This window comes from Solanum dulcamara, chromosome 7, assembly GCF_947179165.1.
Source record: "Solanum dulcamara chromosome 7, daSolDulc1.2, whole genome shotgun sequence".
Classification (NCBI taxonomy): domain Eukaryota; kingdom Viridiplantae; phylum Streptophyta; class Magnoliopsida; order Solanales; family Solanaceae; genus Solanum; species Solanum dulcamara.
Window position 1 is genome coordinate 18317726 of NC_077243.1, and position 26945 is coordinate 18344670.

Consider the following 26945-nt stretch of genomic DNA (forward strand, 5'->3'; position numbering starts at 1 on the left):
GTTCCTCCTCGACGGATTAAACAAGTTGAATATTGCATATTCTAGTTAAGGGATTCCTGCAGAAGCAAGAAACTCGAACCTGAATAGTCGAGTACTAGTTCTAGTCTCTGATTTGTTGAACAAATTACTTGTACACAACGTCGTGTAGGTAATGAAATATGAATAGAAGCCAAAAAGAGTGGAGTAACAGGATGGTGAATGGAATTCCTAAAAACACACACATCCTATATGTAAATGTGACCTCCTGTTAGAGAGAGAGCTCCTACTTCTCTCTTGAAGCGAAGAAACTCAAAGAGGCATCTTACAAATATGCTTTAGCTTGGCCAAGCCTCGACATGGAATCAAAGCAGAAAAGAACCCAAATTCAAGCTCTGGAATGAACATACTCAGAAAAGACGATATTTTCTGAAGACTTGTCTTGTGGGGAAATTTGCTAGTTGGGTAGGATCACTAGACATGGTTACTACTTGGGCCGCGGAGGCTTGGAGAATGGATAAGGGGTTGAAGGTGTTCAGAGAGATTCCAAGGTGTTCTGAGGCTGTATAAATGACATGACGACTTTGGTCATGCAAAGGAGAGGACCAAAGAAGGAATAGATTACCACCAATCTTTACATAACTACTTTGATACCATAAGCAATTGGAATTGAAAATTCTATTTTTTAAGGAATAATAATCATTTACATCTCTTTTACAAACATATTCTATTGTGTATACAAAAGTCCTTTATTCAAAGGAATATTTTCAGGTGACTGACTATCTGAGGACCAAATTAAACAACACCAATTACTGTAACAAGTCTGTCCAACTCTTCAGTTTTAGAGCTAAGTTTGCTGCAATTAGAATTCTGTGCCTCAAAATTGCATTACCACCTTGCTTATATTACCAGAAACAGTAAACTTCGGTGTGTTTAACATTGATTTCCAACATAAAACCTTTAGTCTCAAGCATTAGCTGACTCCTGGCTGCAACACAGGAAAGAAAGTCCAGTTGTTTTGAATACCTGATTCCTTCTTCCCAGCAGCCTTGTCACTTGTCCACCACTCACAGTCAATACTACTGTCCTTCTCCAAGACTTCTATTTTCACATTGTCAAAATCAAAATCTTTGCTTGAGCCAAAGGTAATATTCCGGTGCTTTCGATGACATTGATCTTCCCCATTTTCTGAAGCTTTCCTGGGCGATCCATATGTTTTTTCTTCGACCATAGAGCTACCACTTTTCATTTCATTGGCTAACAAATTGGAGACATCCATTGGCAGAGTCTGTTGCGAATGTGACATGACGGGCTCCTTTTCTCTACAACTCAGGACATCTTCTCCAGTTAATTCAAATGAAACTCTGTGATCAATTACACCTTCCTCAATTTCAGATCCATTATCAGAATTGGCAAGAGATGCTACCTCAGAGATTTGGTTCTCCAAAAGGTAATTATCTCGGGAAGGAGGTTCCCCGCCATTTGGAGTCACAGTACCAGAACCTAGCCTTGAAATCCCACCGTTAGGGGTCAGAGTTCCAGAACCCAGCCTAGAGCCCCAGCCGCTTGGAGTCAATGATCCTGAGCCAACCCTTGAACCCCATTTGCGAGTATAGAAATGTTCATAACCAAGAAATTTTGGAGGCTCCCCCTTACGGAACTCAATTATAGGGCATTTTCCAGGGAAAGGTGATGAGGTGCCAGAATTTGATACTACTGAACCTGGAGATATTAGATTACTACCCGGACTTCCTGGATCTTGATAAGGCACAAACTCATACTGGGACAACGGGAACTTATAATTGGACCCACCATATCTTCTGTTGCAGGCCAGTGATGATGTCAAAAGCTGCGCAAAAGGCACTTCTGGTGAAGGTGGAGTTGTCATATGCACCGGCTCAGGTGGGGGAGTAAAATTAGCAGTAGATGGTTCAGTAGTGAAGGTAGAGAAAACAGGTGGGGAAACTAACTGTGTTTCATGAGCATAGGGACCAATTGCAAAAATAGACGCAGTCCCACCGGGAGAATATGCACCGATAGAGAGGGATTTGAGAGAGAGTAATCCTGCGGGTGACTGGGTAGCAGAAGGAGGATCAGACGGAAGAAAGGATGCAGGAGAAGAGGGAGGAGCTATAAAGGGAATTACAATGGTGGCTGAGTGGTTTGGATTTTCAGTAACTGGAACAGCAGGTCCAGGTGCTGCAGGTTCAGGAACAAGGACAGCATGACCAATTCTTTTGCTGTGCTTGTGAGAACCAAAACACCAGTATAGACTCCAGCAGCTTCCCCATCTTCTCTTCTGGAACCAAAAAGTTAAAGTTTGTGAATAATAAACCTTCAAAGGAGAATTATGAGCACAATTTTACACGTTTAGACAACTGTAAGACTCAGCATTATAACATGCACAGTAAAATCCATGTTAGTTAAACCAAAATGAGAAGGCAAGGGAAGAAAATACAAGTAGAATTTCAAACTTGAAGTTCTATAGATTTCACATTGTTCAATCTTCAAAGGAAAAAGACAAGCAGACTCCAATCTGTAGAAAACTCTAGTACTCAATGTTATTACAAGCACATAAATTCCTGCTAGTTAAATCATCTTGAAACTTCAACACTTAATAAGTCAAACATCTCAATAATGTTGTTGTATGCTACATTTAAATCATAAGCCAGCACAAGAAGCTGCAATATTAACAGACTTCAAGTTTAAAGTCTTCTTACTTGTCTTAATTGTGTCTTGAATTTGTTAGCATAATCCTATCATGCTCAAGTTTAAAGTCTTCTTACATATCTTAATTGTCTACATCAAGCAAAGTTTAGAGAGAAAACTAGTACCATATTTTCTTTTGAAATATTCACTGTTTAAACATGTCAATTATAAGGGCATGTGAAAGGAGCTCAAGTACTGACCAAGTTGACACTGATTAAATCTCTTGTAGTACCAAGTTCCTACACTAGCAAATACTTGAATTCAATAAAAGAATTACCGAAAGAAAGAAAACGTTTTACTTCCACTTATTCAGCATTCTTGGCTGCATAAATTAGTTTTTGATCATGTATAAAACCTACCAACTCCCAGATTCCCAGAAGATGATCTGATTATTTAGAATTCCTTTTTGGTAGTTTATTACATGAAGCTAAATTCAGACCACACATTTAGCTTTGCTGCTTTAGCCTTGTATACCCTAACCATGACCAACATTTATTTCGTCCATCGGACTTGGAGCGATTCCTCCTGTGCCTCGAGCAATGCTTGCTTTCTCTGAATATCTGGGAGTCTTACTTCGTCTCTGAACTATTCTAGTCAGCATTAATATATATGCCAAAAAGGCTTGTTAAAGATGGTAATAACTGGCTACAATCTATAGGTGTCCCAGAACTGGTCAGTTACAAATTTTCCTGACTATCAACATTCTCTTCTGACTTTTTGGCAATTTCATATATGTAAATTGGTAAAACCAGTATTCCCAAAGAAATACGTCCTTTGGACATCAGGAATGGCGTCAGTGATTACTTCTAGTTCTCATAGCTCAAACAAGCTAGGGTGCAGAGGTAATCGTCCTTCTCAAAAACACTATGCACGTTGAATATTGTATACCACAACTTAAGTGCAACCATTTTCACAATGATGGAGCCTCGTTTTTTTTTTTTTTAATGTAGAAGGATAAGTCACTCTATACTGTTGCTGGTACTTCAGTTTCAATTTTCTAGCAGCATAGAGACCCTTAGCCGTACAAAGAATTCTTGAAGGAAAAGAGGAGCACCAATTTCTCAGCTGAAAAGCTGCCTAAATGCACAAACACAGGGAATACTAACACCCACATGATAGAAGAAGATCAGTCAATGTTTCAGCACTGATTCAAAATATAAATGTGGCTTCAAGACAATAACCAATTATTATCAAAGTAGTTTAGTTCCAAGGAAAAATCCTAATCTACTACTTCTCTCCACTGACTCGATCACAACTACTATGCTCCGACCTCCATTAACCCATCATTTAGTCTCACAGCTTCCAGAAATTTCATAACAAACTCTCATTTTTCTATTGGCCGTTTCTAATCCCAAAAGCCGGGGTACATATCAGAAAGAGGGAGTAGAAAATCAATACCTACAAGTATGAAGATATATATTCAATTGAAACTTTACAAAAGAATCACAGTAAACCATTTTAATGCAATAGAATGTAATGAAACTGGCTCCATTCACTATTTCCGAAACATTGTATTAAACCTAGTGATGCAGACAAAGCAGATCAATTAATTCATCAGTCCTCAATCTTCCTCCTATTTTACAGACATAGCTAAGAGACATGATTTTTTTATCAGATTACTAATCAAAACATTCAAATCAGAGACTTATTTTCAAAGGGCATTAGGTCTTGTTAAACATATGCGGAATCAAAGAGAATTCTCTTTTCTCCAAACAGTTCTCCTATGAAAGCCAGATTTCAAAATATGCTGTTTCAGTTGGATGCAATGTTTTTCATGTCACTTCTCCCCTTGTTGACTTTGATCTGTATCACATGATCCAGCGCTACAGATGGTCACATAATAGATGATGAACCAAGAATCACGGAGGAGAAAAGAGAACTGCTTATTGCTTAAAAAGTTGAACGATTTTCAAGATAGAGAAAAAGGAGACCCCAAAACTGGACCCAGATGCTGCAAAAGTCTTCACCCTTCTCTACACGACCTACCAATTGATCCTAGATAAAAAGGTGAGAATAGTACTTCTTAATCTTACCCAATCCACATCATAAAAACTGGGTTTTCTCAATGATCATTCAACTAATAACTATTATCTCAGCAACTCATCTTTCTTCTGGATTTCAATTTTTTTTCAACAAAGCAAGAGACTTTTTGAAATAATAACTATTGGTTGATTAACCATATGAGAAATCAACTCCCTAAAAGACTGAGGATCGCAGCAGAACTCCCCTTATGCAATCCAAATTTCTCTAGCTTTTCCCTCCACATGTTTGTCTATCCTCTAATCACCTTCAACAAATAGAAATCCTCCATGTTTTTGTGACTAGCTTTTTAAATCCTCCAGTACTTCAGAATCCACAATGGACTGAATTTTACATATCTAATCACCGGGAAACGATCTTTCCATCTCCCCCAAAAATCTTATATCATAGTGCACAACTATAATTTGGTGTCATTCATGATCAGCTTCGATCTGTTCCTTTTTTCCCCCTTTGTTTGATGATTTCGGATCATCTTAGCTGACAAATGTGACACCACCGAAACTCAACGATCAACCAAATTTCCAATCCAATCCACAAAAGGATCTCAAACACAAAAGAAAAATAAAACTCAAAGCTTTTACCTTTAACTTCACAAAAACATGAAATTTGCATCAAATCATTATAAACAAAACAAAAAAAATAAGGATAAAAAGTAACATAAAAATCATGAATACTGTTTACTCAACTTTTTAAAACTTTTATCATGGAGAAGCAATAATTACAAGTTACAGTACATAGTATGGAACAAACAGAGTACATAATTATATATATATACCTGAACTGTAGACGGTTGAACTCTACTCTCTGCATTAACTATAGCCGAAGCGGCAGCATTTACAGTATCTACAGTATTCTGTACGCTACTCATGCTTTAATCCTTGAAAAAAAAAAACTACAAAAAAAATTACAAATTCAGTTCGCCGGAGAAGAATGATGGATTTTCCGGTAACTGAACGGCCGGAAATTAATTAAGAAAGAAAATTGGGAGACATTCGAAGAAGAACAAACACAATAATCGAGAAAAGACAGCGATTTATTAAGAAGGAAAGAGGAAAAGTTAATTAGAAGAAAGAAAAAACAGAGTAGCGTCTCTCTCTCTAGCTGTTATTTTGTAATTATGTAGGGAAAGTGGGGTCAAAAATAACATTAAAGCAAACATTTGTGGTATTATATTAACGCATAAGATGGGCGGAGGGGTGGGTGTGGATAATGTTGGAATTATTAGTGAAGAGTCGGAATGACGGAAATGACCTTGGGTTATGGTTGAATTTAATGAGGTGCCATTTTTATTTTTCTGTAAGCGGCGCAAGATAGATAAGTTTGGCTATTAATGGCAAAACTGACGCCAGGGATGCGCATTTAAGGAAGGGGATGTTGTTTTGGGTGACAGAAGAGTATGCCCATTGTGCCACCGCGTGAGGTTTTTCACTCGGATCACGTGACTGTCGTGATCTCCGAGTTGTTTGCTATCTATTTTTTCTCTGTATCATATATAAACGTGTCATTTAATTTGATCTTACAATATTTTTTAACTTTGGGGCATCTAAGTTATCATAAAATTGAACAAGTAGACACATATGTATTACATGACAAATCTCATGTGACACGTGATAGTTTGTTATGTAGGATATGTGCATCGCACGTGATTTGTCATGTAGAAGGACATGTGTCTACTTACTTAATTTTATGATAATTTAAAGGCGAAATTCATCGGTGACCTCCTAAAGTTGGCAGCAACTTTCACTTAGACATTTCAATTAGGCTTTGTTCATTTTAGACACCTCAAGTAAGGCTCCGATGTGTCATTTTGACACTTTTTTGACAATCACCAAAATATATTAAATATGTGTAATGCACTCGCCTGACGTGTCAAAAACAGCAAATTAAATAAAGACACGTGGCATATATATATATCAAAAATAATTATCAAATAATGACTTTTGAATAGAAAAAAATGACCAATAATTTGATGACACGTGACATTTTTTTTATCCAAATAATATTTTTTTAAAAAAATAAAAATTAACAACTATTAACCCCATCCACCCACCCCGCCGTCATCTTCTCCAACCCCACCCACCCCAACCCCTCCCCCACCCCACCAAATGTTCTTCTCCTCCAACACTCACCCAACGATATTCATATCATCTAAAGAGGAAAAAATTGAGCTATAATGCCAAACAAAAATATATATCAAATTGGATCAAAAAAATCGACGAACCTCCATTTTTTCCAGCAAGATTAATACAAATCTAAAATTATTTTCTTTGAAATTGTTAAAGAATTCAAACCTTAAAGAACCCACAACAAAATTTGAAGTCCAATTAAAAAATAAATGGGTTATTCTCCAATTTCTCAGATTTCTAAGAACAACTTCAACAATAAAAGTAGTAATCTTTGAACCCAATTCATCAAGTTCTTGGCTTTTTGATGAATCAAGAGGCTTAGTGAATATGTGAACAAGTCTATCAACGATTCTTGAATCGTCTGGAGAGATCGGGGGAGGGGAATTTATGGATTTTGGGCAAATGGGTGTTGAAGAAAATGGAGAAAAAATGTATTTTGTAAAAGAGATTTGTAAAAGAAGAATACGCAAAGAAGAAATGATGGCAGAAATGAAGAAGAACAACAACAACAAAAAAAAAATATTTTTAAAGAAAAAAATATTTTTCATGCGCTTAAAATGGGTGCAGCACACGCAATGTGCCAAGTCAGCACAAAATGTCAAAATGACACATCAGAGCCTTACTTGAGGTGTCTAAAATGAACAAAGCTTAGTTGAGGTGTCTAAGTGAAAGTTGATGCCAACTTTAGGGGGCCACAGATGGATTTCGCCTAATTTAAATATTTATTTGTACGCATCCAAATTCAGGATATAAATATGTATCATGCCTTTTTTCTTTTTTCTTTTTTCGTCTTAAATTATTTATCGTATTTTTCACCTCTTTTAAAAAAGCATTAATCAAGAGGGAATTTTGCCTATTTTATGTATTAAAGATTTAAAAAAAAGTTAATTTAATTTTATAATTTTTAAATTAAAAAAAATTAAGATAATTATTATTTGAAATCAGGACAACAACAAACTAGGACTATGTTTTTGCCAACTCACTTTTGGAATATCTCCATGAATATATGAGCCAAAAAAGGATTGTAAGCCCTTTATTTAATTTTACTTGCTTGATTAGCTTTTTCCTTTCTTTCATTTCATATACTCTAGCAATTAAAGGAGTTACAAAAAAGGGAATACTTGAATATAAAGATTCGATAAATTGATATTCTATTTTGTAATGTTATAGATATTGAATTGTTCCCTTTAAGATGCCTGATTAGTTAAGTAGTAATAAAATACTCAACCATTAGCCACCACTAGCATATATCAAGTGCTATTACAAAATTACATTATTACTCCTGGTATATTATGGGGGAAAAAAAAGGAGTTCGAAGCATGTGGGTTAACTTGTTTAATATAAATTCCATATCAATTTTTTACTTTTTTTCTTCTAGAATGAGATAGATATACAATGTTTATAAAACTATGAATCATAATTTATAATCAAATTTTTTATTTCTTAATTAAGAAAAAAATGATATTATTTCCAAAATTTAAATTATTTAAAGTAAAAATATAAAAATAAATAAATTACACTATCGTTTCACTCAAACATGAGATTATAATTTTAAAAACAAAACGAACAGAAAAAAAGGGGAGCATTATAACGAGAAGCTAATACACGTGCGGGGAACCACCCATCTTTTGTTGTTTTTTCAGTTTTGGTGCTTTTTCGAGGCCCTCGTGTGCTTGCCTCTTCCTGTTTAAGACAATGACCCTCCTCTTTTTTCTTTTTTTTTCCTTCTAAACTTTTTCTTTTCGATATTCATATTTGAAATTCGATTAAATTTATACTTGCGTCGAAAAATTTCATATTAAAAAATAAAGTGATGCCTAACAAAAGTAATTCCGTATCAAAGGAAATTCGAATACAAGATCTCTTGATTAAGAATGAAGGAGTACTTATCACTTTATCACAATCATTATTGATCCATCTAAACTAAATAATTTCTCCAACTTATTCTTTTTTCCCGCAAAAATAATGCCAATTTACGCCCGTTTGGATGGGCTTAAAAAAAGTAACTTTTATGTATAAGTGTTTTTAGAACTTTGAAGTGCTGAAAGTTATTTTTATAAATAAGCAGTTGAGTGTTTGGATAAAAGTGCTTAAATGAGGAAAATAATGTGAATTTTAGGGTTAAAAGAATAAAAATGGTAGTTTGAGAATTTAGTTAAAATATAAGGGATATAAAAGTAATTTTTATGATCAAAGAAAATGACTTTAAGCACTTAGAGAAAAAAGTTAGGAATTCTAACTTTTCATTTTTGACTGACTTTAAGAACTTTATGACTTAAAGTTAGCATTAGACAAACACGTCCAAAAGCTAAAAAGGGGTTTTAAAGTGGTTTTGATCAACTTAAAGTCCATCCAAACAGGCTCTTTGTCTTCTTTCTTTGACATGAAACGTTGAAAGCAAAAACTACTTAATTAATAATAAAAAAAGTTTTATATTGCTTAACTTTTACATTTAACCTTTTTTCCATAGAAGAAGTTAGCTTTATAGTTATAGCCTTTTCAGCCATTTACCTTTTCATGTAATCCTTACATGTTTAACCATTAACTTTTTTGTTTAATGATGAAGATAATGATTGTTAATTAACATAGACAAAAAAGAATTAGGCAAAAACATCAAACATGGGAAATTACGAAGTGTGAATCCATTTCAACATCAACAATAATTATCGGTGAAGTTTGGTAGGATTGAGGGATTTTATCCGAATTTTTTTTAATAATTTTTTTTATTATTTATGTATGATTAAAAATTATTATATATATATATATATAATGTTAAACTTTTTAATTTTTTTTGGTGTATTTATTTCTTCATATATTATTTTTTTTTAGTGAAAATTCCGATTTTACCATTACACAGAACACACTCACACTAATATATAAGTAGATGTTGATGTTAAAGTAAATGACTTATAGAGTTCAAATTATATACATCGATTTTGTAAAAGTTATACTCCCACTGTTACCATTTTACTTCATAGTTTTTTTTAAGTAAAACGATATGAACTTTGACTAACATTTTAAAATGTATATTTTCATGATTTTGATATGAAAAAAATTATAATTTATTGTATTTTTCATATAGTTTTTGAATATCTAAATTTTTATTTTAAGATATTAAATTAATGTAATTTAATTTAGTTTTAAAAATTAATCAAATTAACACTTGAAAATCTAAACGTAACAACTAAAAATGAACGGGGCAGTATGATTTTACTGAAAGATTTATATATATATTGGTTGATAGCTTAAACAATAACTAACCCATTATAATAATTTTTTTTTTTTTTTTTTTTTTTTGGGAACAGACCCTACACGAGGCTCCCACCTCTCGTGCACAGTCAGGGGTTGAGCAGCACCCCCAAGCCTTACCATAAATAATCAAAATAAAATACAAGGAGGGGGACATAAACCTTACCTCCGATCCTATGGTGGTTCATAAGTCGGCATTAAGTTCACTGATAGTGCAAGCAAATTGTTATATTATGGTGAATATAACTTTAATCTATTTTATTTTATAGTAAGATTTATGAGTTTTAAATTATTATTTTTGCACCTTCATATAACCTTAACCGGAAGTTAAAAAAATATTTATCTAATTTTAAAATTATAAATCTCATATTTTTAAAAAGCTTACATACGAATAATCTTTAAATAATTTGATAGTATAATTTTTTTCCCCTCATAATGATATATTAGATAACTTAGATTCAAAGAATTTTTTTATATATTGACTTGGACGTCAAGTGGTATGGAAACATGGATTTGCCCCTACCCTAACGTGAAAAGAAAGGATGCTGAAGATTTCAAGGAGGACCTAATTAAAAGTAGTTGCGTGACCTAAATTTGATGGTTAAAAGCTAAAGTGATGAAAAAGGCTATAGAATTAATAGAGAAATAGCCAGGGGGGTCCATGACAACAAGTGAAGAAGACGTGCCACCACCAATTGAAATTTTGGGACTCCATATTTCCTCAAGAAAAACTAGCCTATCATGTCTTAAGTATTTTTATCATGATGGAGATTTCTACTAGTCGTCCGTTATTACTATTATTAAATATATTCTAGTCACCTAAATCGTTGAAGCGAGTCGAAAGGTCAAATAATCATCTTTAAAATTACTATACATCCTTATTTATAGTAAAGTATAAGATAGGTTAGAATATAACAGGACTTGAACCTGCGATCATTTTTATAATATATATATTTTATATATATTGACTAATTTATTTTAATCGAGCAATCAAATATGTAAAAAAAGCTCTATTATTGATTAAAAGCTTCTTGTGTGTGGGAATGGTTTGAAGTGGTGTGGGGGTGGGGGGATTTGAGAGAGTATGGGTAAATGGTCCTACAACAATAATAAAGTTTAGCCCAACATATCACATGCTCCAAGTAGGTGGACGTTAGATCCCCCCAATTAAACTCCTTTCGTGTACATTTCTACTACTATCTACAATTCATCGTTTATCTCTTTTAAAACATTTGTTAACAATTTGCCATTACCTTTTGTGTTTGTCCTCATTCATCCCACTTTTAATTTCTTCTTCAAATTGTCTTCTACTTGAATCTCATACATGCAAGCATGCATCAAATGCATTAGAGTACATGCATATGATTCTATCAATATAAAAGAGTTCAGTGTTTCAAGTCAATAATTATAAAGTTACTATATCCAGTAATGTGTGGAAAGTAATTGCAGACTAGTACATTATATGTATACATGTTGAGTTTGTCCCATATATAGTAGTTGTGGGATGGGGTTTGATCTCCTAATAGAGGCGTATTCAGGATTTTAAGAAGATGAATGCACTATTACGAAAAGATGGATCTAAAATATAGCCGGTTGATCTTTAGGTTATTAACACTAAACCGTTAAATTTTTAAAATTATAGGTCCAAAATATATACTACTACTAGTTTTAAATTTTAACATACCATTTTGTTTAATTATATATATATAAATGAATAAGTGCTAAAAAAGATTTAATTTCCAATGTGACACACTTGAAAATTTTGAAAGACTAAAGCAAAAGACAGAAGAATAATTAATTGAAATGCCAAAGGTGTTACTGATAACCAACCACTTGGAGAAGTGTAACTCAATTTTAGAAAGAAAAAACGACATAGATATAAGATTTAAATTTCTAATCCCACTTAGAGAGGTGCACCAATCATCAGCGAATGATATGATACTTTGAACATAGGTTCACATATCTTACTTTTAAGTATTTTAAAGAAAAATATAACACTACAATATATAATTTAGGGAGTAGATCATGGGTTCACGTGAACCCACAGAAGTCCCCCTGGATACGCCCCTGGTCTCCTTGCGATTCTTGATTTACTTAGTATTGGATCTCTATGTTATGTTGTACATGCTCCACTAGACATGCCCGAGCATGCAGGGTATGTTAAGTTTGTCCCACATTGTTTGTGGAATGAGATTTGATCTTTTTATATGTTTTTGGATAATTTTGATCACCTCATGAGCTTATTTTTGAAATTGAGTTAGATTCCAATTATATTTCTTTATAGAATGAGAGTACTAAGCAGCAGTCACCTATATACATTATGACATAAGCTACATTCAACCGTTGCGTTTTATTGTACATTTTAGTTGTAGTTACTTGCTAACATTGATCATGTGAAGTTCAACGTCATGATCTCTATTTCTTTAGAGCAATTTTATTTGTTGCTACTTGTCTATCATCATTAGTTCGATTAGTCATCTTCATAATGTTGAAGACATAGTTATAAGCGTGTGGAGCCTCTCCATGTTTAACAAGATATTTTAATTAAAGAGGATATATATATTTGAAAACGATTTAAGTATATTATGAATGATTTTGCCAAATTTTACCTTATGAACTATCTTTTAACGGTTTGAATTAGGCCACTCAATGTCAATTTCTTCATGATATCATCGACAGAACCATCTCAATTATTGGCTTATCCGATGTTGGACCTCTCATGTTATGTTGTCCACGCTTCAGATATTCAATTTTTGGCGTATAGAGATGTCACTGTTAAAATTAATGAAAAATCGATGGACTGGATCAGTCCAAAAAATTGAGGAAAAACTAATCTTGTTTGTTGTTTCTTTTTTTTTTAAATTTTAAAAAATAGTTATTTTTAATAAAAAAAGACGTCCGTCCGTCAATTTTTGAATTGCAAAATTGCAGTTGAAGAGTATAAATAAAAACGATAGAAATATTTTATCAAAGAGCATGTGTGATCGAGTGATAAAATTGTCTAAAGTCATATATAATACATGTTTCTGATTCCAAGTAGCTACATTGTTACGTATATTTCTGAAAAATCGACCCTGTTCATCGATTTCACGAAAGCGATGAAGGCAAAATCTACAATTTAGAGTCCACGGGCGTCAATTTTCCTTAAAAAATCGACCTTGTCCGTCGATTTTGACCCATTGTTAAGTAGTGTGTCAGTAGTCTCACGTCGTGTATGGATGAAATACTTGGTCTGATCTCCTCTTATCATCTTGAATAACTCACACATTATAAGTTAGTCTTTTGAAATTGAATTAAACTCAACATCTAATTTGTTTTATTTTAATTTTTTTTATGAGGGTTACAAAAGGAGCAAAGGTATCCCTACCAAAAACCATCACATATATATGATATAAGTACCATATAGCAAATCACTATCCCGTCTTCTCTGTCAACAGTTAAGATATTTTGAATGTCATGCTTTTCTTTATTTGCTCTAACACTCATTGATGGTTTAGATGCATTGTACCTTAAAGTCTAGCTAGTTGTCTTGGCTCATTCTAAGCATATATTGCATCTTATTTTCAATGCCATCTCTGGCAAACTCTTTTATTTTTAACATAAGCAATTAGTTTCCTTACATAATTGGAACTTGCATTACAACAACTTAATTATACATAGTTCCATCAATGCATTTTGATGTTGAGTTCCCACAATAGTTGTGCATATACGTTTGGTCTCTTATCAAGTATCGAGCACCTCACCTTATGAGCTACTTTTTGTTTTTTGGATTGAGTATTGAGATCTAATCAAGGTCTATTTTTTCAAAAATCCATTGTATCAATCATCAGATCGCTAGACTCGTTTCAATTAATTAATGAGTTATACATGCTTCAATATTCAACAAAGATTAAATTATATTTATATCGACGATTTGTTTGATTAAAAAAGTACCAATAATACACCATCTCCGGCTCGACAAAAATATAAGAGTTTAATATATCTTGAAATATGAATATAAATATGAAAACATATTAGATAGATTAACACATTTCAACAACACTTTATAAAAATTGACGACACGCTAATTAAGTTGGAGTTATTCAACTTATTGCTTTTGCTTAACAATTATGTATATTATTATTTTTTTTGTTATCACGAATACAATTTTTTTTATCTAATATAAATTAAGTTCCAATACTTAGAAAGTGTACTTAGTTAAATTCGTTCAATCCAAAAGGGCTCTTAATCATTTAAGATTTACTTTGACAATTTCAATACTTATTGCATAGTTTAATTTCATTAATCAAATGGCCAATTTATTTAAGGCATAGCAATAGAAAATTAAACGGTTGAACGTGTATCAAGTTTTCCCCAATAGCTAAGATGTATAATGCCTTATTTATTGGAATATATGAAAATATATTCTGATTGTAATAGATTGTATATATTTAGTTCCTAATATATAGATATTTATTTCATTAACCTCATCTGTTACAATCTGTCAGAATATATTTTCATATATTCTAACATTATTAGTTTCATTTGAATAAGTATTTTATATATATAGCTGGTGTCACATGCTTTGATTCTAAATCTCACCAACTTGGAGTGATGACCAGTGTTCTATGAAGTATTAAGATAAATTCAAGTGGATGGGTAAGTAATAGTAATTTCTTTCAACTTATCTAAATTTTAGCGTAAAGGGTTATATAATAGTTATATTGGTGAAAAATAATAAATATTTAATAAATTAGATGTATGTGTATGAAACTAAATTAGAACACTTTACCATATTTTATTTCCACTTGAGTTGCAAAAAAAAGATCGTGTCCATGGTATGAAATGGGTATGTAATTGGGCTTCTTACGTAATTATACGAAGGAAAAATTACTAGGAAAAACGTTTTTTAATAAATAATTATTGATTTTAACGATATTTTTTATTTATTATTATTTATAGCAATATATAGCAATATTATGATATATCTGTCATGTATTAAAATTGAATTATGCATGCAATACAAATATATTATAAGTGTTTTAAAATATATTATACTTGTTTGGTAAAAAATTGACACAATGTATTATAAGTGTATTAAAGTATGTGATAAATATATTATCCATGAATAAAACTTGTATTATATGAGTTTTATAAATTATTATCGCTAATATGTATTAAAATTATATTATAAGTGTTCTGAAAAAAAATATTATTGCTATAAATGGTAAATATTTTCTTAATGTAGTATGTTTATGTAAATTTTCCTTATACGAATGCCCATTATTTTTTGAGACAATTTCAAACATATACAATAAACAAATTAATTTATAACAAATATAGTCATATTTTATTTACATAAAAAATAGCCAAAATCATAGAAAATATACAATGACTATACAATATAGATTATTTATACATGAGCTGTACACTGAATATACATTATGATACACTCAAAAATTGATTATACCTTGACTATACATGAAATACACTGACTATACATGCTTATACACCAAATGACCATTTTTTTGATAATTACTTTTACTGAATGACCATGTGGCTATTTATCCCTTATTTTTTTTAGCAAACAACACAAATATCATTAGTTTAGGAATTAACTAAGTGTCTTTATTTAAGTTTTCAAAATTACCTTCCATATTACATTTACTTTGTCAGTTACATGTATCTAACACATACATATAGATGTATCATTTTCATTAGTTTAGGGATTAATTAAGTGTTTTTATTTTAGTTTTTAAAATTACCTTCCATGTCACATTTACTTTGTCAGTTACATGTATCTAGCATATTCATATACATGTATTTTGGATACATGCAGGTCAAATTAGGTGTAACTTGTTCCAAATACATTGTGTCCAAGCATGATTCACATGTATCTGGGATATACTAACTCTCTCACTCGCCTCTCTCCCTCTTTCTCTTGTTTCTCTCCCTATGTATCTGTATTTCAGAATATATCTAGTATCAAAGATACATGTATCTAGTGTGATTTACATGTATCTGGGATACGCGGACTCTCACGTTCGCCTCAGAATGTATCGTGTATCATAGATACATGTATCTAGTATCTTTGATACAATTATCTAATTTGAAATCTGAAAGAGTGGTGTATCGACTTTAAATCTGGTATGAAATTATTAATTAGCACGACAGTATATAATTATTTCAAACTATAGAGTGAATTAATATTTATGGTAGGAATGTTTATGTGTAATTAGGTAATTTTCACTTTAAAATTCCAGTTAAAGTGGTTGCATGTATATATAATGTATCAATATTATTTAAATAGCGTATAACCGTATATATATAATGTATCACTATATATATAATATTCATTTATACATTACAATAATTTATTTTTCTCTACTCGTGCAACCGCGTAGGAGTTAGGAATTTCTACGAAACAAAGTCTCAAGTGTCTTCATTCACATTTATCTTTTTTATTTTATTTTATTTTTCATTCACATTTATCTTATGTTAGAAAGCTTCATAACAAATGGAACAATGAAATACGTCTGGAATTGGATGGAATAAGTTTCCTATAGGCTTATTTTATCAATTTATCACATTACAATTCTCCCCTATTATAACAAAATCATATTAATCCACAGAAGTATCTATACTGCATTCACAAATTGAAATGATACCAAAATGGAGAACAGTTTGTTAAGAAGAAGAAATTGGGGCCTTGTGGCCCAAATTAAAATCTGGGTCCATTATTTTTGGCACATTAGGAGGACCAATATATCTCCAACACCAGTATAGAAGAAAGCAAAATGAATGTAGCCTGTTGTAGTGCTGTAGCTGTAGCTGAGTTAGATTCAATGACCGCCACTTCCCTCATGGCTTCTGCAATCTCTTCTTCTTCTTCTTCTTCTTCACTAGTTAGTAGAAGGCTCTCTGTGACTGCCCTTTCATTTTCTTCCATTTCACTTTCCCAAAACCCCAAAGTTCAGTTCTTGAAGTGGATTCCTTACTCAGGTCTCGCTTCTTTCTCTTCTTGTAATGGACTGAAGCACCTCAGCATTTCCAAATCTCAATATTCGGTACAAATTGGTACTTCTCTTTTCTGCGGCTTTTCTAATTCACCTGTTTTCATGGTTAGCCAAATGCCTATTCTTCATATTTGTTGATTCTTGAAGTGATTTGGTTGGTTTATAGGAAGAAGTAGAAAACTCAAAGGAAAAGGTGTATATGCATCTCTATTTGGAGTTGGTGCACCTGAGGCACTAGTGATTGGGGTTGTCGCTTTGCTAGTTTTTGGCCCAAAGGGTCTTGCTGAGGTATGTTGTCTTCTTCCTTGTACATTATTGACAACATTTTTCTATTAGTCCTAAGTCAACTCTATTCTTCTCATAGATTACAGTATTAGTCAGGAGAAAAATGTTCTGTTTTCTTGCCAACCGAATTATTGAAAGCAGAGAGTTTACAACCTCAACTCTCAGGCAATGTGATAACATGAAAAATGAGTAAACTGTATCCTTCAATAACTTTCTGTTGAGCTCCCAGGGACTCAGAATGTAATTGCAACTGAGCAGATGATCCCTACCACTGATATGTTGCAAAGCTAATTAGATGTAAGATAAACAATGTCTATCAGCTTCTACTTGGATTGCTTACTTGCAAAATTCTCAGGCTCCTTTGATTTAGTCAATTTGAAAGTTGTGTCTTCAAATTCACGAGATAGTTGTAGATGCATTTAACATTTTAACTAGAGTGAGCTTCAAATTCTAGCTCTTTGTGTAAGGATTAGAAATACTTCAAATGGATTTTGAATCATCTTATTCTGCCGCAAGAACGTGTTGACTAAATATATATTTTTTGGGTGTGGGGTGGGGTGGGGGATGACTGTAATGTTTAAGAGAGGTAAAACATATCATCCTAAAAAGAGAGGAGGAAGTCTGTTAGCTTTGGAGGGAGTGGTTGGGGGAAGGGGGGGGGGGGGGGGAGAGGGCACCTTCCTTGGTAGTTAAAAACATTCTCTGAAATTGCAACTGCCTATAAAATTGTTCATTTGTGCTTGGATATTAGCCAAATGATCTTTCATGTGCTTATGATTAGGAGGGGTGGTCTAGCATCGAAACTAAGATGGGTAATTGAAGTCTTGCAGCGGTGGGTGCACCTAAGATCTTGATGCATATAGGTTCTGTGAAGCACTAGCCCCTTGGGGACAATGATTGCTACAGGTGAAGAGATATGCCAGATGTTTACTGGGCTAGGGTGGAATTTCTGTGGGGGCTAAAAGAACTAATGTTAATAGTCAGAAAATTAGGAAAATATACTACCTCCGTCACGACTCACGAGAGGTTTATGGGCATTTCATGATGAGGTTTTGTGCTAGTACAAACAATTGCTATAAATGTCCAAGCATTTTACCTTTAGGATTCTGAAGGCTAGCTTTTTATGTAACCTAGGTGCGGGCATGGCTCTCTAGTCAATTTATGTTATCCAACTAGATGAGATGAAGTTCTTTGTGGTAAAGCTGGAGCATGGCTAAGACTAATAGTGATAAAGGGTTGGGTTATAGAAAATGTGTTGTCAAGCCACAATTTTTTAGAAATTGGTGCCACTCCTTAGGCATGCTGGGTAAAATGGATTCTGATGCAGCACCTTCTGACTGGTAGCAGTCTCTGAAATCCCTTGGATGGTACTAGACTACTAGTTAATGATTGGACGGCTGGCCGCACAAACTAGCAGTATAGACTATAACCTATAACTGCCTCTTGTGAGGTCATGAGGCAGACACATGCATGTTTGTAAGAACGCCACGTGCCTCTCTTTTGTTGGTCCAATTTTCGCTGCAAATATCACATTCTACTGATGCTTTCTACTCTGGTTGTGCAGCTTAAGTTTGAGGATTTTGAAGTTGTAAACTTTAACCCTTCAGTTGGGTTCAAGTATACCAATGTAAATGTTAACCTTGGTCGTACTATCAGTACCTTGGTTGTACTACCAGTTGTTTTCTCAGTTGGAGAGCCTAGCATGTCTCATTTAACTCTAACATCTAATGACAACATAAACTTTGACTTATCATCTTACAGTGTGAGATTTTCTGCATGTCAGGTTGCTCGTAACCTGGGAAAAACTTTGCGTGAATTTCAACCTACTATCAGAGAACTTCAGGTAGGTCCGTGTGACATTTGTCTAAGTTTCTTTGTTTCCTTTATTCTACAAGCAGGTTTTGATTCTCATGGCGTTCTTGTCTTTTGCATGAAGGATGTTTCAAGGGAGTTCAAGAGCACACTTGAACGAGAGATTGGCCTTGATGACATTAAAGGTTCAGTCCAAGACACAAGAAATTCTAGCACAATGAGCCCTTCATCAGATAGCAGCTCTAAAGATTCAATGCCGGTGGCTGATCCCAGTGAGTCATCACACCTTTTATATTTATGCCATTTGTGTTTCCTATTAGTAGTATGTTTTTTTTTATGCATTAACTTCAAACAGTACTTCTATGAATGTTTCAGAGGTTATAATGATGCCTGATAGAAAGTACCAAAGCATATGAGTGCACTTATCATAGTAAAGAACTATTGGTGTTGTGCATTTTTTTTTTACTTTAGTTTGAGAGGTGTTCAATTGGCACTGTGGTAAAAAGTGCAGTTTACAATTTGCATGGGGAAAGAAAGCAAACTACCACTAATATGTAGGTTTAAAACACGTCAAGGTTTCTGGGTTGTTTCTTTCCTTTTTCCCCCTCCCTAGGGAACTCCGACCTTTTTTGCTCACTTGGTGACTTGAACCTTGGAGGTGAGGGGTGCTTAACATCCGAGCAACTCCCTCTTGTCTTCTGGGTTGTTTCAGTGTGCTAGAGTAGATGTCTTGCTTAAAGAGAGGTTTCTTAATTTTTGAATTTGTCCTGAAGATTATATGTCTTTATTCTACCAAGTGAGGTAGAAAAAAAAATTAACTGTAATTGTTCCTTTTATTATCCCATGTAATTCTGAAGTTCATTTTGTGAGTGAGACATGTGTTGTTAAGCATTGGCTGGGAGTTAACCAGTAGAGTTGCAAGATTTGATCGTCATCTTTCCCTGGTAAAATTTGTGTGCAGAAGTGGTCTGATCTTGTGGAAACTATATTTCATAGGGTTGATGTATAATGTATTGAGAGTTCTAGAAAGTTTCTTGTTGAACTTTTCAAAAAGACAATTGCGCTATTGTTGGTTGCACTCTTATTGCCAAAGAAATTTTAGATAGTACTTACTATTCTCCTATTCCTATACAAGCGAATGTCAATCATAACCCACAACCAATCTTGCCAAGACCTTTTTTTTTTAGATGAAGTAAGATGTTGTCATTGATATATGGCAACTGGAAGGTGCCAAATTACAAAAGCAGAAGCCAGTAGGCTTTTGAAGCAAAAAATAACCTGTTAGCCCCTATTACAAAAAACCTATACCAGTACCATGGAGCTAACAAAGTCCAAAAAACTGTCCATGCTATTAACAGGAGTAAAAAAATTCCAGCTAAACAAAACAACTAAACACTAGCTTTCAGAGCTTGAGTAGGAGTTGATATCCCATCAAAACACCTACGGTTTCTTTCGTTCCACACAACTCAAAAGATGACTGGAGGAATCATTTCCCAGACCTTCTTGATGGTTTTGTAAACTCTCCAATCTTACCAAGACCTTAACCATCACAAAGAGAAACACTAGTCGGTTTTGGTGGCGATAAATGCTTAGATGATTTAGGTGGCACACAACGAAGCTCTAGGTTAGCTTGTAATTGAGGAACAAAGTCGCTTATTGGAAAGTGATAAATAGAAGCTAAATATAAGGTGTAGGGGTACTCTTAATGTTGTGAGGCCTTTAGGAGAAAACCATGCAGGTTTGACCCAAAGTGAACATTGTTACACCATGTTAAGCGAATATTGAAACCGGCGGACAAAGTTGTCGAGTAATGGAGTACTTTTCCAGGTAGGTTTCCAATTCATACCCTTTTCAAGAGGTATGTATTGGAGATGTGGAAGATACATTGGTCGAAGCTTCTTAAAAGAAGTTTTCATTTCTCCAGTTGATTCTATACCAGCCGATTCCATTGTTCAGCTACTTCGAAAAAACGGACTATTATGGCTATGTAAGGTGACCGGTTTCCCCTTTTTCAATCACCTCCTACCTTAAGGCAGGCCCACTGCTGAATACCCTCAATCGAAAGGTCAAGGGCTGATGCTTTGACTGTCTCCCATATCATTCGATAATAAAGATCCACTACTTGCCTTGTCGATGCTAAACTCAGTATCTCGCTGCCTTACTAGTACACCTACTAGACCATGAACATGAACTAGATTCTATTCGAATTCTTTATTCTTAAGAGAATCCCCCACCCGAATCATTCTTAAGACCACCAAGCTCTCTCGAATGAATTCTACTCTTTCCATATCCCAATTCCATTCATTTAATATCCCTTTGGTGTCATGGACACAACAGATGTCGTTTCTAGTCTATCTCTTTCGGTGTTAGGCGAGGTTTGTGATTGTTTTTCAATCTTTTCTACTAGGTAATCGCTCCAAAGTGATAGCGCCATCGAAAGATAGTGTCAAACAGTCAAACTTCGATACCTAAATTCATTCATCCAAAGACTTTTCGCCTCATCCCCAAGCACTGTCCGAACAAGGTCAGGCATGGTCCATTCCGGGGTAATGCCCTCCCGTTTTCATGGACACACCTGCTGTATTCTGCACACATCTTCTTAAATAACAGGTCCAAGTCAGGTGGAGCGGCATGATCAGGGGGCGGGATTTCCCTCTTCAATGGTACGGTACCAGCACGGTTTCGTACGTGGATTTGAGGGCATTTAGCTTCATCATCAGAAACAACTAGATTTTTGACCTCTTGCATTGCATTACCATAATGAAAAGAAAAAAGAATAAAATAAAAAAAGAGATTGCTCTTGTGACTCGGGATGAACCTTTATCGGTGGAGGAAAGGAATAGCGCGTTCCTCAACAAAACCAGATTTTATTTCCAGAAAGATCCCCACGCTGAGGGCTGAACCTCGCCAAATGATCTTATGGATCACCCATCCCATCTTTTAGGTTCCATTTGGGCAATATGTATTCCGCTGGGTATGGCTCGTAGATCAGTCTAGCAATGGTTGAATCAGTTTCAATCACCACATTTGTGAAGCCTTTATGCACACAAAGCATGGCCACCTTTCTTCGAGAAACTTAGCATCCTCTTTGAAACCGGTGCTCTAGAAGCTTTAGACCGAGGTTTCAGCTTTTCGGGGTATTTAACATAACGAATAATTCTATATTGGAAAAGTCTCAAAATTGCAAACAATTTTGATCGGTATTCAACTAAGGGCCCCGGAGCGAAGGTGAACACGAATACTAAAAAGCGGTTCATGGGGACCCCAAAAAAAGGAGATAGACGGTTCGGGGGGTAATCGGCGTACTCCGATCAGTGGGGGGGAATCTTTGGCTCTATCGAGCACTTTAAACGGTTGGCCTATCGCACTCCTGCCGGCCCACATAGGTTGGTGGTAAGAAAGGATGGATCTTCCCCAGGGCAGCCAAGCTCCGTATTCAATCCCTAGGTTCGAAAAAACCTGTTAGCTGATGGCCCTTTCTCTTCCTTTAGGTCGAGTTGAGTGGAATGCCAATTTGGTCGACATTTTTGGTTCATAAGAATAGAGGTATTCTTCTTTCTCTTTTCACTATTGAAGAGAATGTGAAGAGCTCCGTTAGAACTTGTTGTGATCACTGTAGGTGTGCTGGTTGGAGTCATCATCTTCTTTCGAAAGGGAAGTACCATTTGATTATACCAGCTGACGGAGAGAATAAACGGACTCCTCGAGGGCTACTTAAGCCACTTTAGTGCAAACCAGAAGGACTGGAGCTGTTGGATGTTGCTCAGTAGTGTCTTTCAGTGTAGTTTAGTCAACAAAACTGTAGGATTGAAAGATCTCTAAAAGGCCAAATTGAAATTGAAAAGCAAGAGCTAAGTCAATTTAACCTAGGTGCATGATGAGTGGTTGTTTGCCTTTTATATAAATTCAAAGACTGCACTTCTATTTCTTTCTTGGGTTGTTGAATTTAGGAGCTTCTATTCTGAAAGAACATTTGACAATGAAATTTCCCAGTATCATTTTGCTCTTTTTTTCTTTCATTATTTGATTTTCCATTGGAGATGGACCTTCTTCTCCTTAATCATATAGGATACCATTAGCCTGTTTATGTCTTTCACCCAGCCGTCTGATCTGTCTCTTTGAATCAGATCAAAATTCCAGTGACAGTTTCATTAGATATCTTACAACTTGAAACCCTCTTTATTCTGACCCAGGTTCTCCACCAATGCAAAACCCAGTTAAATTCAGGCATGCTACTTATACTGTTAACAGTAGTTATGTGCGACATCTCAGGCTCTTTTGGCCACACTCTGACATGAGACTTGTGAGCAGGGGCGGAACCAGAATATTTGATAAGGGGGTTCAAGAAAATTAAAAAATAAGGGACTGGATGAAAAAAGTAAAAATATGTGTCATTGTCGAGAATCGAACCCACGACCACAGGCTCAATCACAGGCACCTTATCCACTAATCCACAATCTCCATTTGTTAAGGGGATGCAAAAATAATATTTGTACATGAATAAAAAAAATCGCAGTATATATATAGTGCAATTTTCCGACGAAGGGGGTTCGGTTGCCACCTCTCGCACCCCTGTAGTTCCGCCCCTGCTTGTGAGCTTAACACTTTGACAGGCCTGGCAGAGGATGATAGAGGTCTCTCATTATGGTTCATATTTGGACCCACATTTAACATAGACCATAGAATATTGACAAGGTGGACATGCTTTTGACTCCTTGAATTTTCAATCCTTCGTGTGAATCTTACTTTTACATTCATTTGCACTTTGTGGAATAGCTACTTGGATTTAAAGAAATTTTGTTCAGAGAACGTGTGTATGAAAGGGACATAAGTTGGGTTTTTCATGTACATGTATAAAACGTTAAGGGGTACATGAAGAGTTCATGGAAACTTTTTGCTCATTCCACACATTACCTTTCGACGATTCAAGTTTAGTTCTTCTAACTTTATATGAACACTTAAATGGATTTTTATTTTTAAAAAAGGACACTTGAAAACTTTCACTGACTGCAATCAGAGGTGCTCCGAACTGTTTGGCGTTTGTGAATTATCTGAAGTAAAAGCTAATCCCAAAGGATTCCGTAGCATCGTGTGAAAACTAGCTATTTTCCTTTGTGAAGAAGGCTCTCTAGGAGGAAATTAAATTTGGAGGAAATTTTAGTTGTTTAGAGCACACATGACTAGCATGAAACATGTTTTTGCTGAAGAAATGTGTTACATCTTTTACTGGAGGAAGGACAACCTTGCATTCTTGTTGGCATTTCTACGTCATAAGCAATGCTCATTGCTTCTCGGTTAGCTGAAGACCCAAAATTGCTAGAACATTTTATTCCGTATCTTTCATTCATATTATCCAACCTTTCAATCAATGGTTGTTGCTGCTTAGTATCTGCAGAATATCCACTATTGCAAGATTGCAGGTGGGATTTTGGTCCTTATCTTGGACCACTTTTACCTACTATTACCCATAGTTGTCTTCTGCAATTATTATTTTTGGCGTTATATCATTGAAGAAGCAAATCAGTTTTCCATGCTCATTTGTGTTTGTTACATATCCTGAAAAGAATTTCATTATGTAACTCTTACATGAATGGCAGATGGTTCTCCATCACCAAAGATAGCTTCCACAGGTGAAGACGACTTGGAAAGGATGATGAGAATCGCTGAGGCTGAAAAACAAGCTGAGAAAGACCTTGCAGCCTTACTTGAAAGTCGGTCTGAATCCCAAACCGTGTCACAAGGTAAGTAGATATATGAAATAAAGATCAGAACACCGTTCCTTTAGGTTTATACTGTAGCAGCCATTGTCCATCTCTTAAATTGTTGAACTCCAGATGCCTGGTTATTCTTAGCTCCTAATGACAAGACTGCACAAAAGTGCTCTACTTCTATTTGAATATTTGTTGCTCTCGTTAGCACAATAAGCAATCCATTTCTTGAGTTCTTTTCTCCTTTACCATTAATTTTCTGGTATGAAACAGGGTATATTTCTACTAGGTGTTCTCCGCAGACCCACTCGAGCTGTTAGACTCATTTATTCATGGGGTGCATTTTAGAACTTTTTGATCCAATTGTTGTTTCATCCAACCTTAAGGAACTAATTGGTGTTAATGCTTCTGAAGTAGCAGATACTTCTTCCTCAGATAGAGCATACTCAACTGAAGAGTACTTGAAGATCAGTGAGGAACAGCTAAAAGCAGCTGCTCAGCAGCAGAATGAGACATCTACTCCTGAGCAAGTCCCCTTCAATGCCCAAAGCCCGTCGCAAGGTTAGTAATATGTGCACATAGAAAACTCCCCTTTGCTATGAGCCATCTCTTAAATTGATGAAGTCACGAAACCTGGTCGCTCTGCTGTGCTCCTGCTGGAGCTGCCCAGAAGTGCTCTATTTCTATTTGGATACCTATTGCCTTGTTAGTACAATAAGAGATCCACTGCTTGAATTCTTTTCTCTTTTACTGTTAATATTCTGTTGTGAAGCAGGGTACATTTGTTGGAATTCCATTTCATTTGTGGGATGGGAACACGGAATCCTTATATGGTTTTGGGCAATCTTCCCCTCATGAACTAACAATTGAAGTTGATTTAGGCTCAAGGCTCATTTCTTTACTATGGTATCAGAGTCAGGCTCATTCCGGTCCTGGGCGTGGAGGGGGGGGGGGGGGATTGGAGTCCCACATCATTCGTGGGATGGGATGGGAACATGGACTCTTTATTTGGTCTGGGGAATCCTCCCTCATTAGCTAACTTTTGAGGTTGAGTTAGACTCAAGGTCTATTTCTTTATTAACATTTATACTAGTTGTGTTGTGCAACTAGAGCTGATATGACGTTGTATTCACAGGAGGCACTTCCAAACTTTTCGACCCGATTGGTTGTTTTCTTTATCCATAGCGAACTAACTGGTATTGTTTCTGAAATAGCAGATAGTGCTTCTTCGGCAGATGGAGCATACTCAACTGAAGATCTTTCAAAGGTAGCTCAGCAGAATGAGATGTCTTCTCCCCAGCAAAACCCCTCAAATTCCCAAAGCCAGTCGCAAGGTTAGTAATGTGTGCACACAATAATCTCTCTCCCTCTCTCTCCCTCTGTTCTGATGTTTATCGTAACTGCATTATACCCCAGAAGCTCCGGAAGAAGCTGCCTCGATGATCTCTTCTTCCATGAAGCCCGAAAGTGAGACATAGGGAAGTAATGGTATAGGCTTGTTCATTGAATATTGTAGTATTATTCTTAAAATGCTTGATTAACATGGAATGTTCTGCCCGGAGAAACAATTTTGTACATTAGAGCCATTGGAAGAGTGTTGTACTTAATTAGTCCTCCTACATTGTATTGTATAAATTAAATTTAAAATCTCACACATGATACTAATTATGTCAACACTAACACTCTCCCATATTATACACAACTGACACAAGTCGTGTGAGATTTTTTTCCCCACATATTAGTGGACGTTGTGAGGCACAAAATAAAATTTGGTTTGTATTGTTCTTTGGTCCTCTTCCAAGAAGAAAAAAGGGTAGAGGTACCTCCAACAAACTCAGGGAATTTTTTTTATACTATTTTATATTTTGTTAAATTTGATGTAACATGAACTATGGCCTGTTGGGTTTAAATTATTTTGAGTGATTTTTTTTACTGAATAAATCAGTTTGTTTAATCACAATCTCTATTTGCTGTTGTCCAACAAAGAATTAAAACTAACAATTGAACATTAAAAGCAATAAGATTAGCTATTTAACTTATTCTTT

The 26945-nt window shown here is 34.8% G+C and overlaps 2 protein-coding genes across 2 annotated transcripts; one reads left to right on the plus strand and one right to left on the minus strand.

Annotated features, from left to right (window-relative positions):
* Window positions 1-641: 641 nt before the first annotated feature.
* LOC129894449 (uncharacterized) lies at window positions 642-5866 on the minus strand. Its single transcript, XM_055970156.1, has 2 exons — window positions 5501-5866; window positions 642-2275 (listed from the first exon to the last, which is right to left on the minus strand). Exons 1-2 carry the CDS (start codon window positions 5591-5593, stop codon window positions 950-952), a joined length of 1419 nt encoding a protein of 472 aa, XP_055826131.1. The 5' UTR covers window positions 5594-5866; the 3' UTR covers window positions 642-949.
* An 11010-nt stretch (window positions 5867-16876) lies between these two features.
* LOC129894577 (sec-independent protein translocase protein TATB, chloroplastic) lies at window positions 16877-26574 on the plus strand. The gene is made up of 8 exons (XM_055970275.1): window positions 16877-17156; window positions 17262-17383; window positions 19164-19223; window positions 19317-19464; window positions 24790-24933; window positions 25336-25461; window positions 26118-26234; window positions 26317-26574. Exons 1-8 carry the CDS (start codon window positions 16877-16879, stop codon window positions 26376-26378), a joined length of 1059 nt encoding a protein of 352 aa, XP_055826250.1. The 3' UTR covers window positions 26379-26574.
* Window positions 26575-26945: the final 371 nt, after the last annotated feature.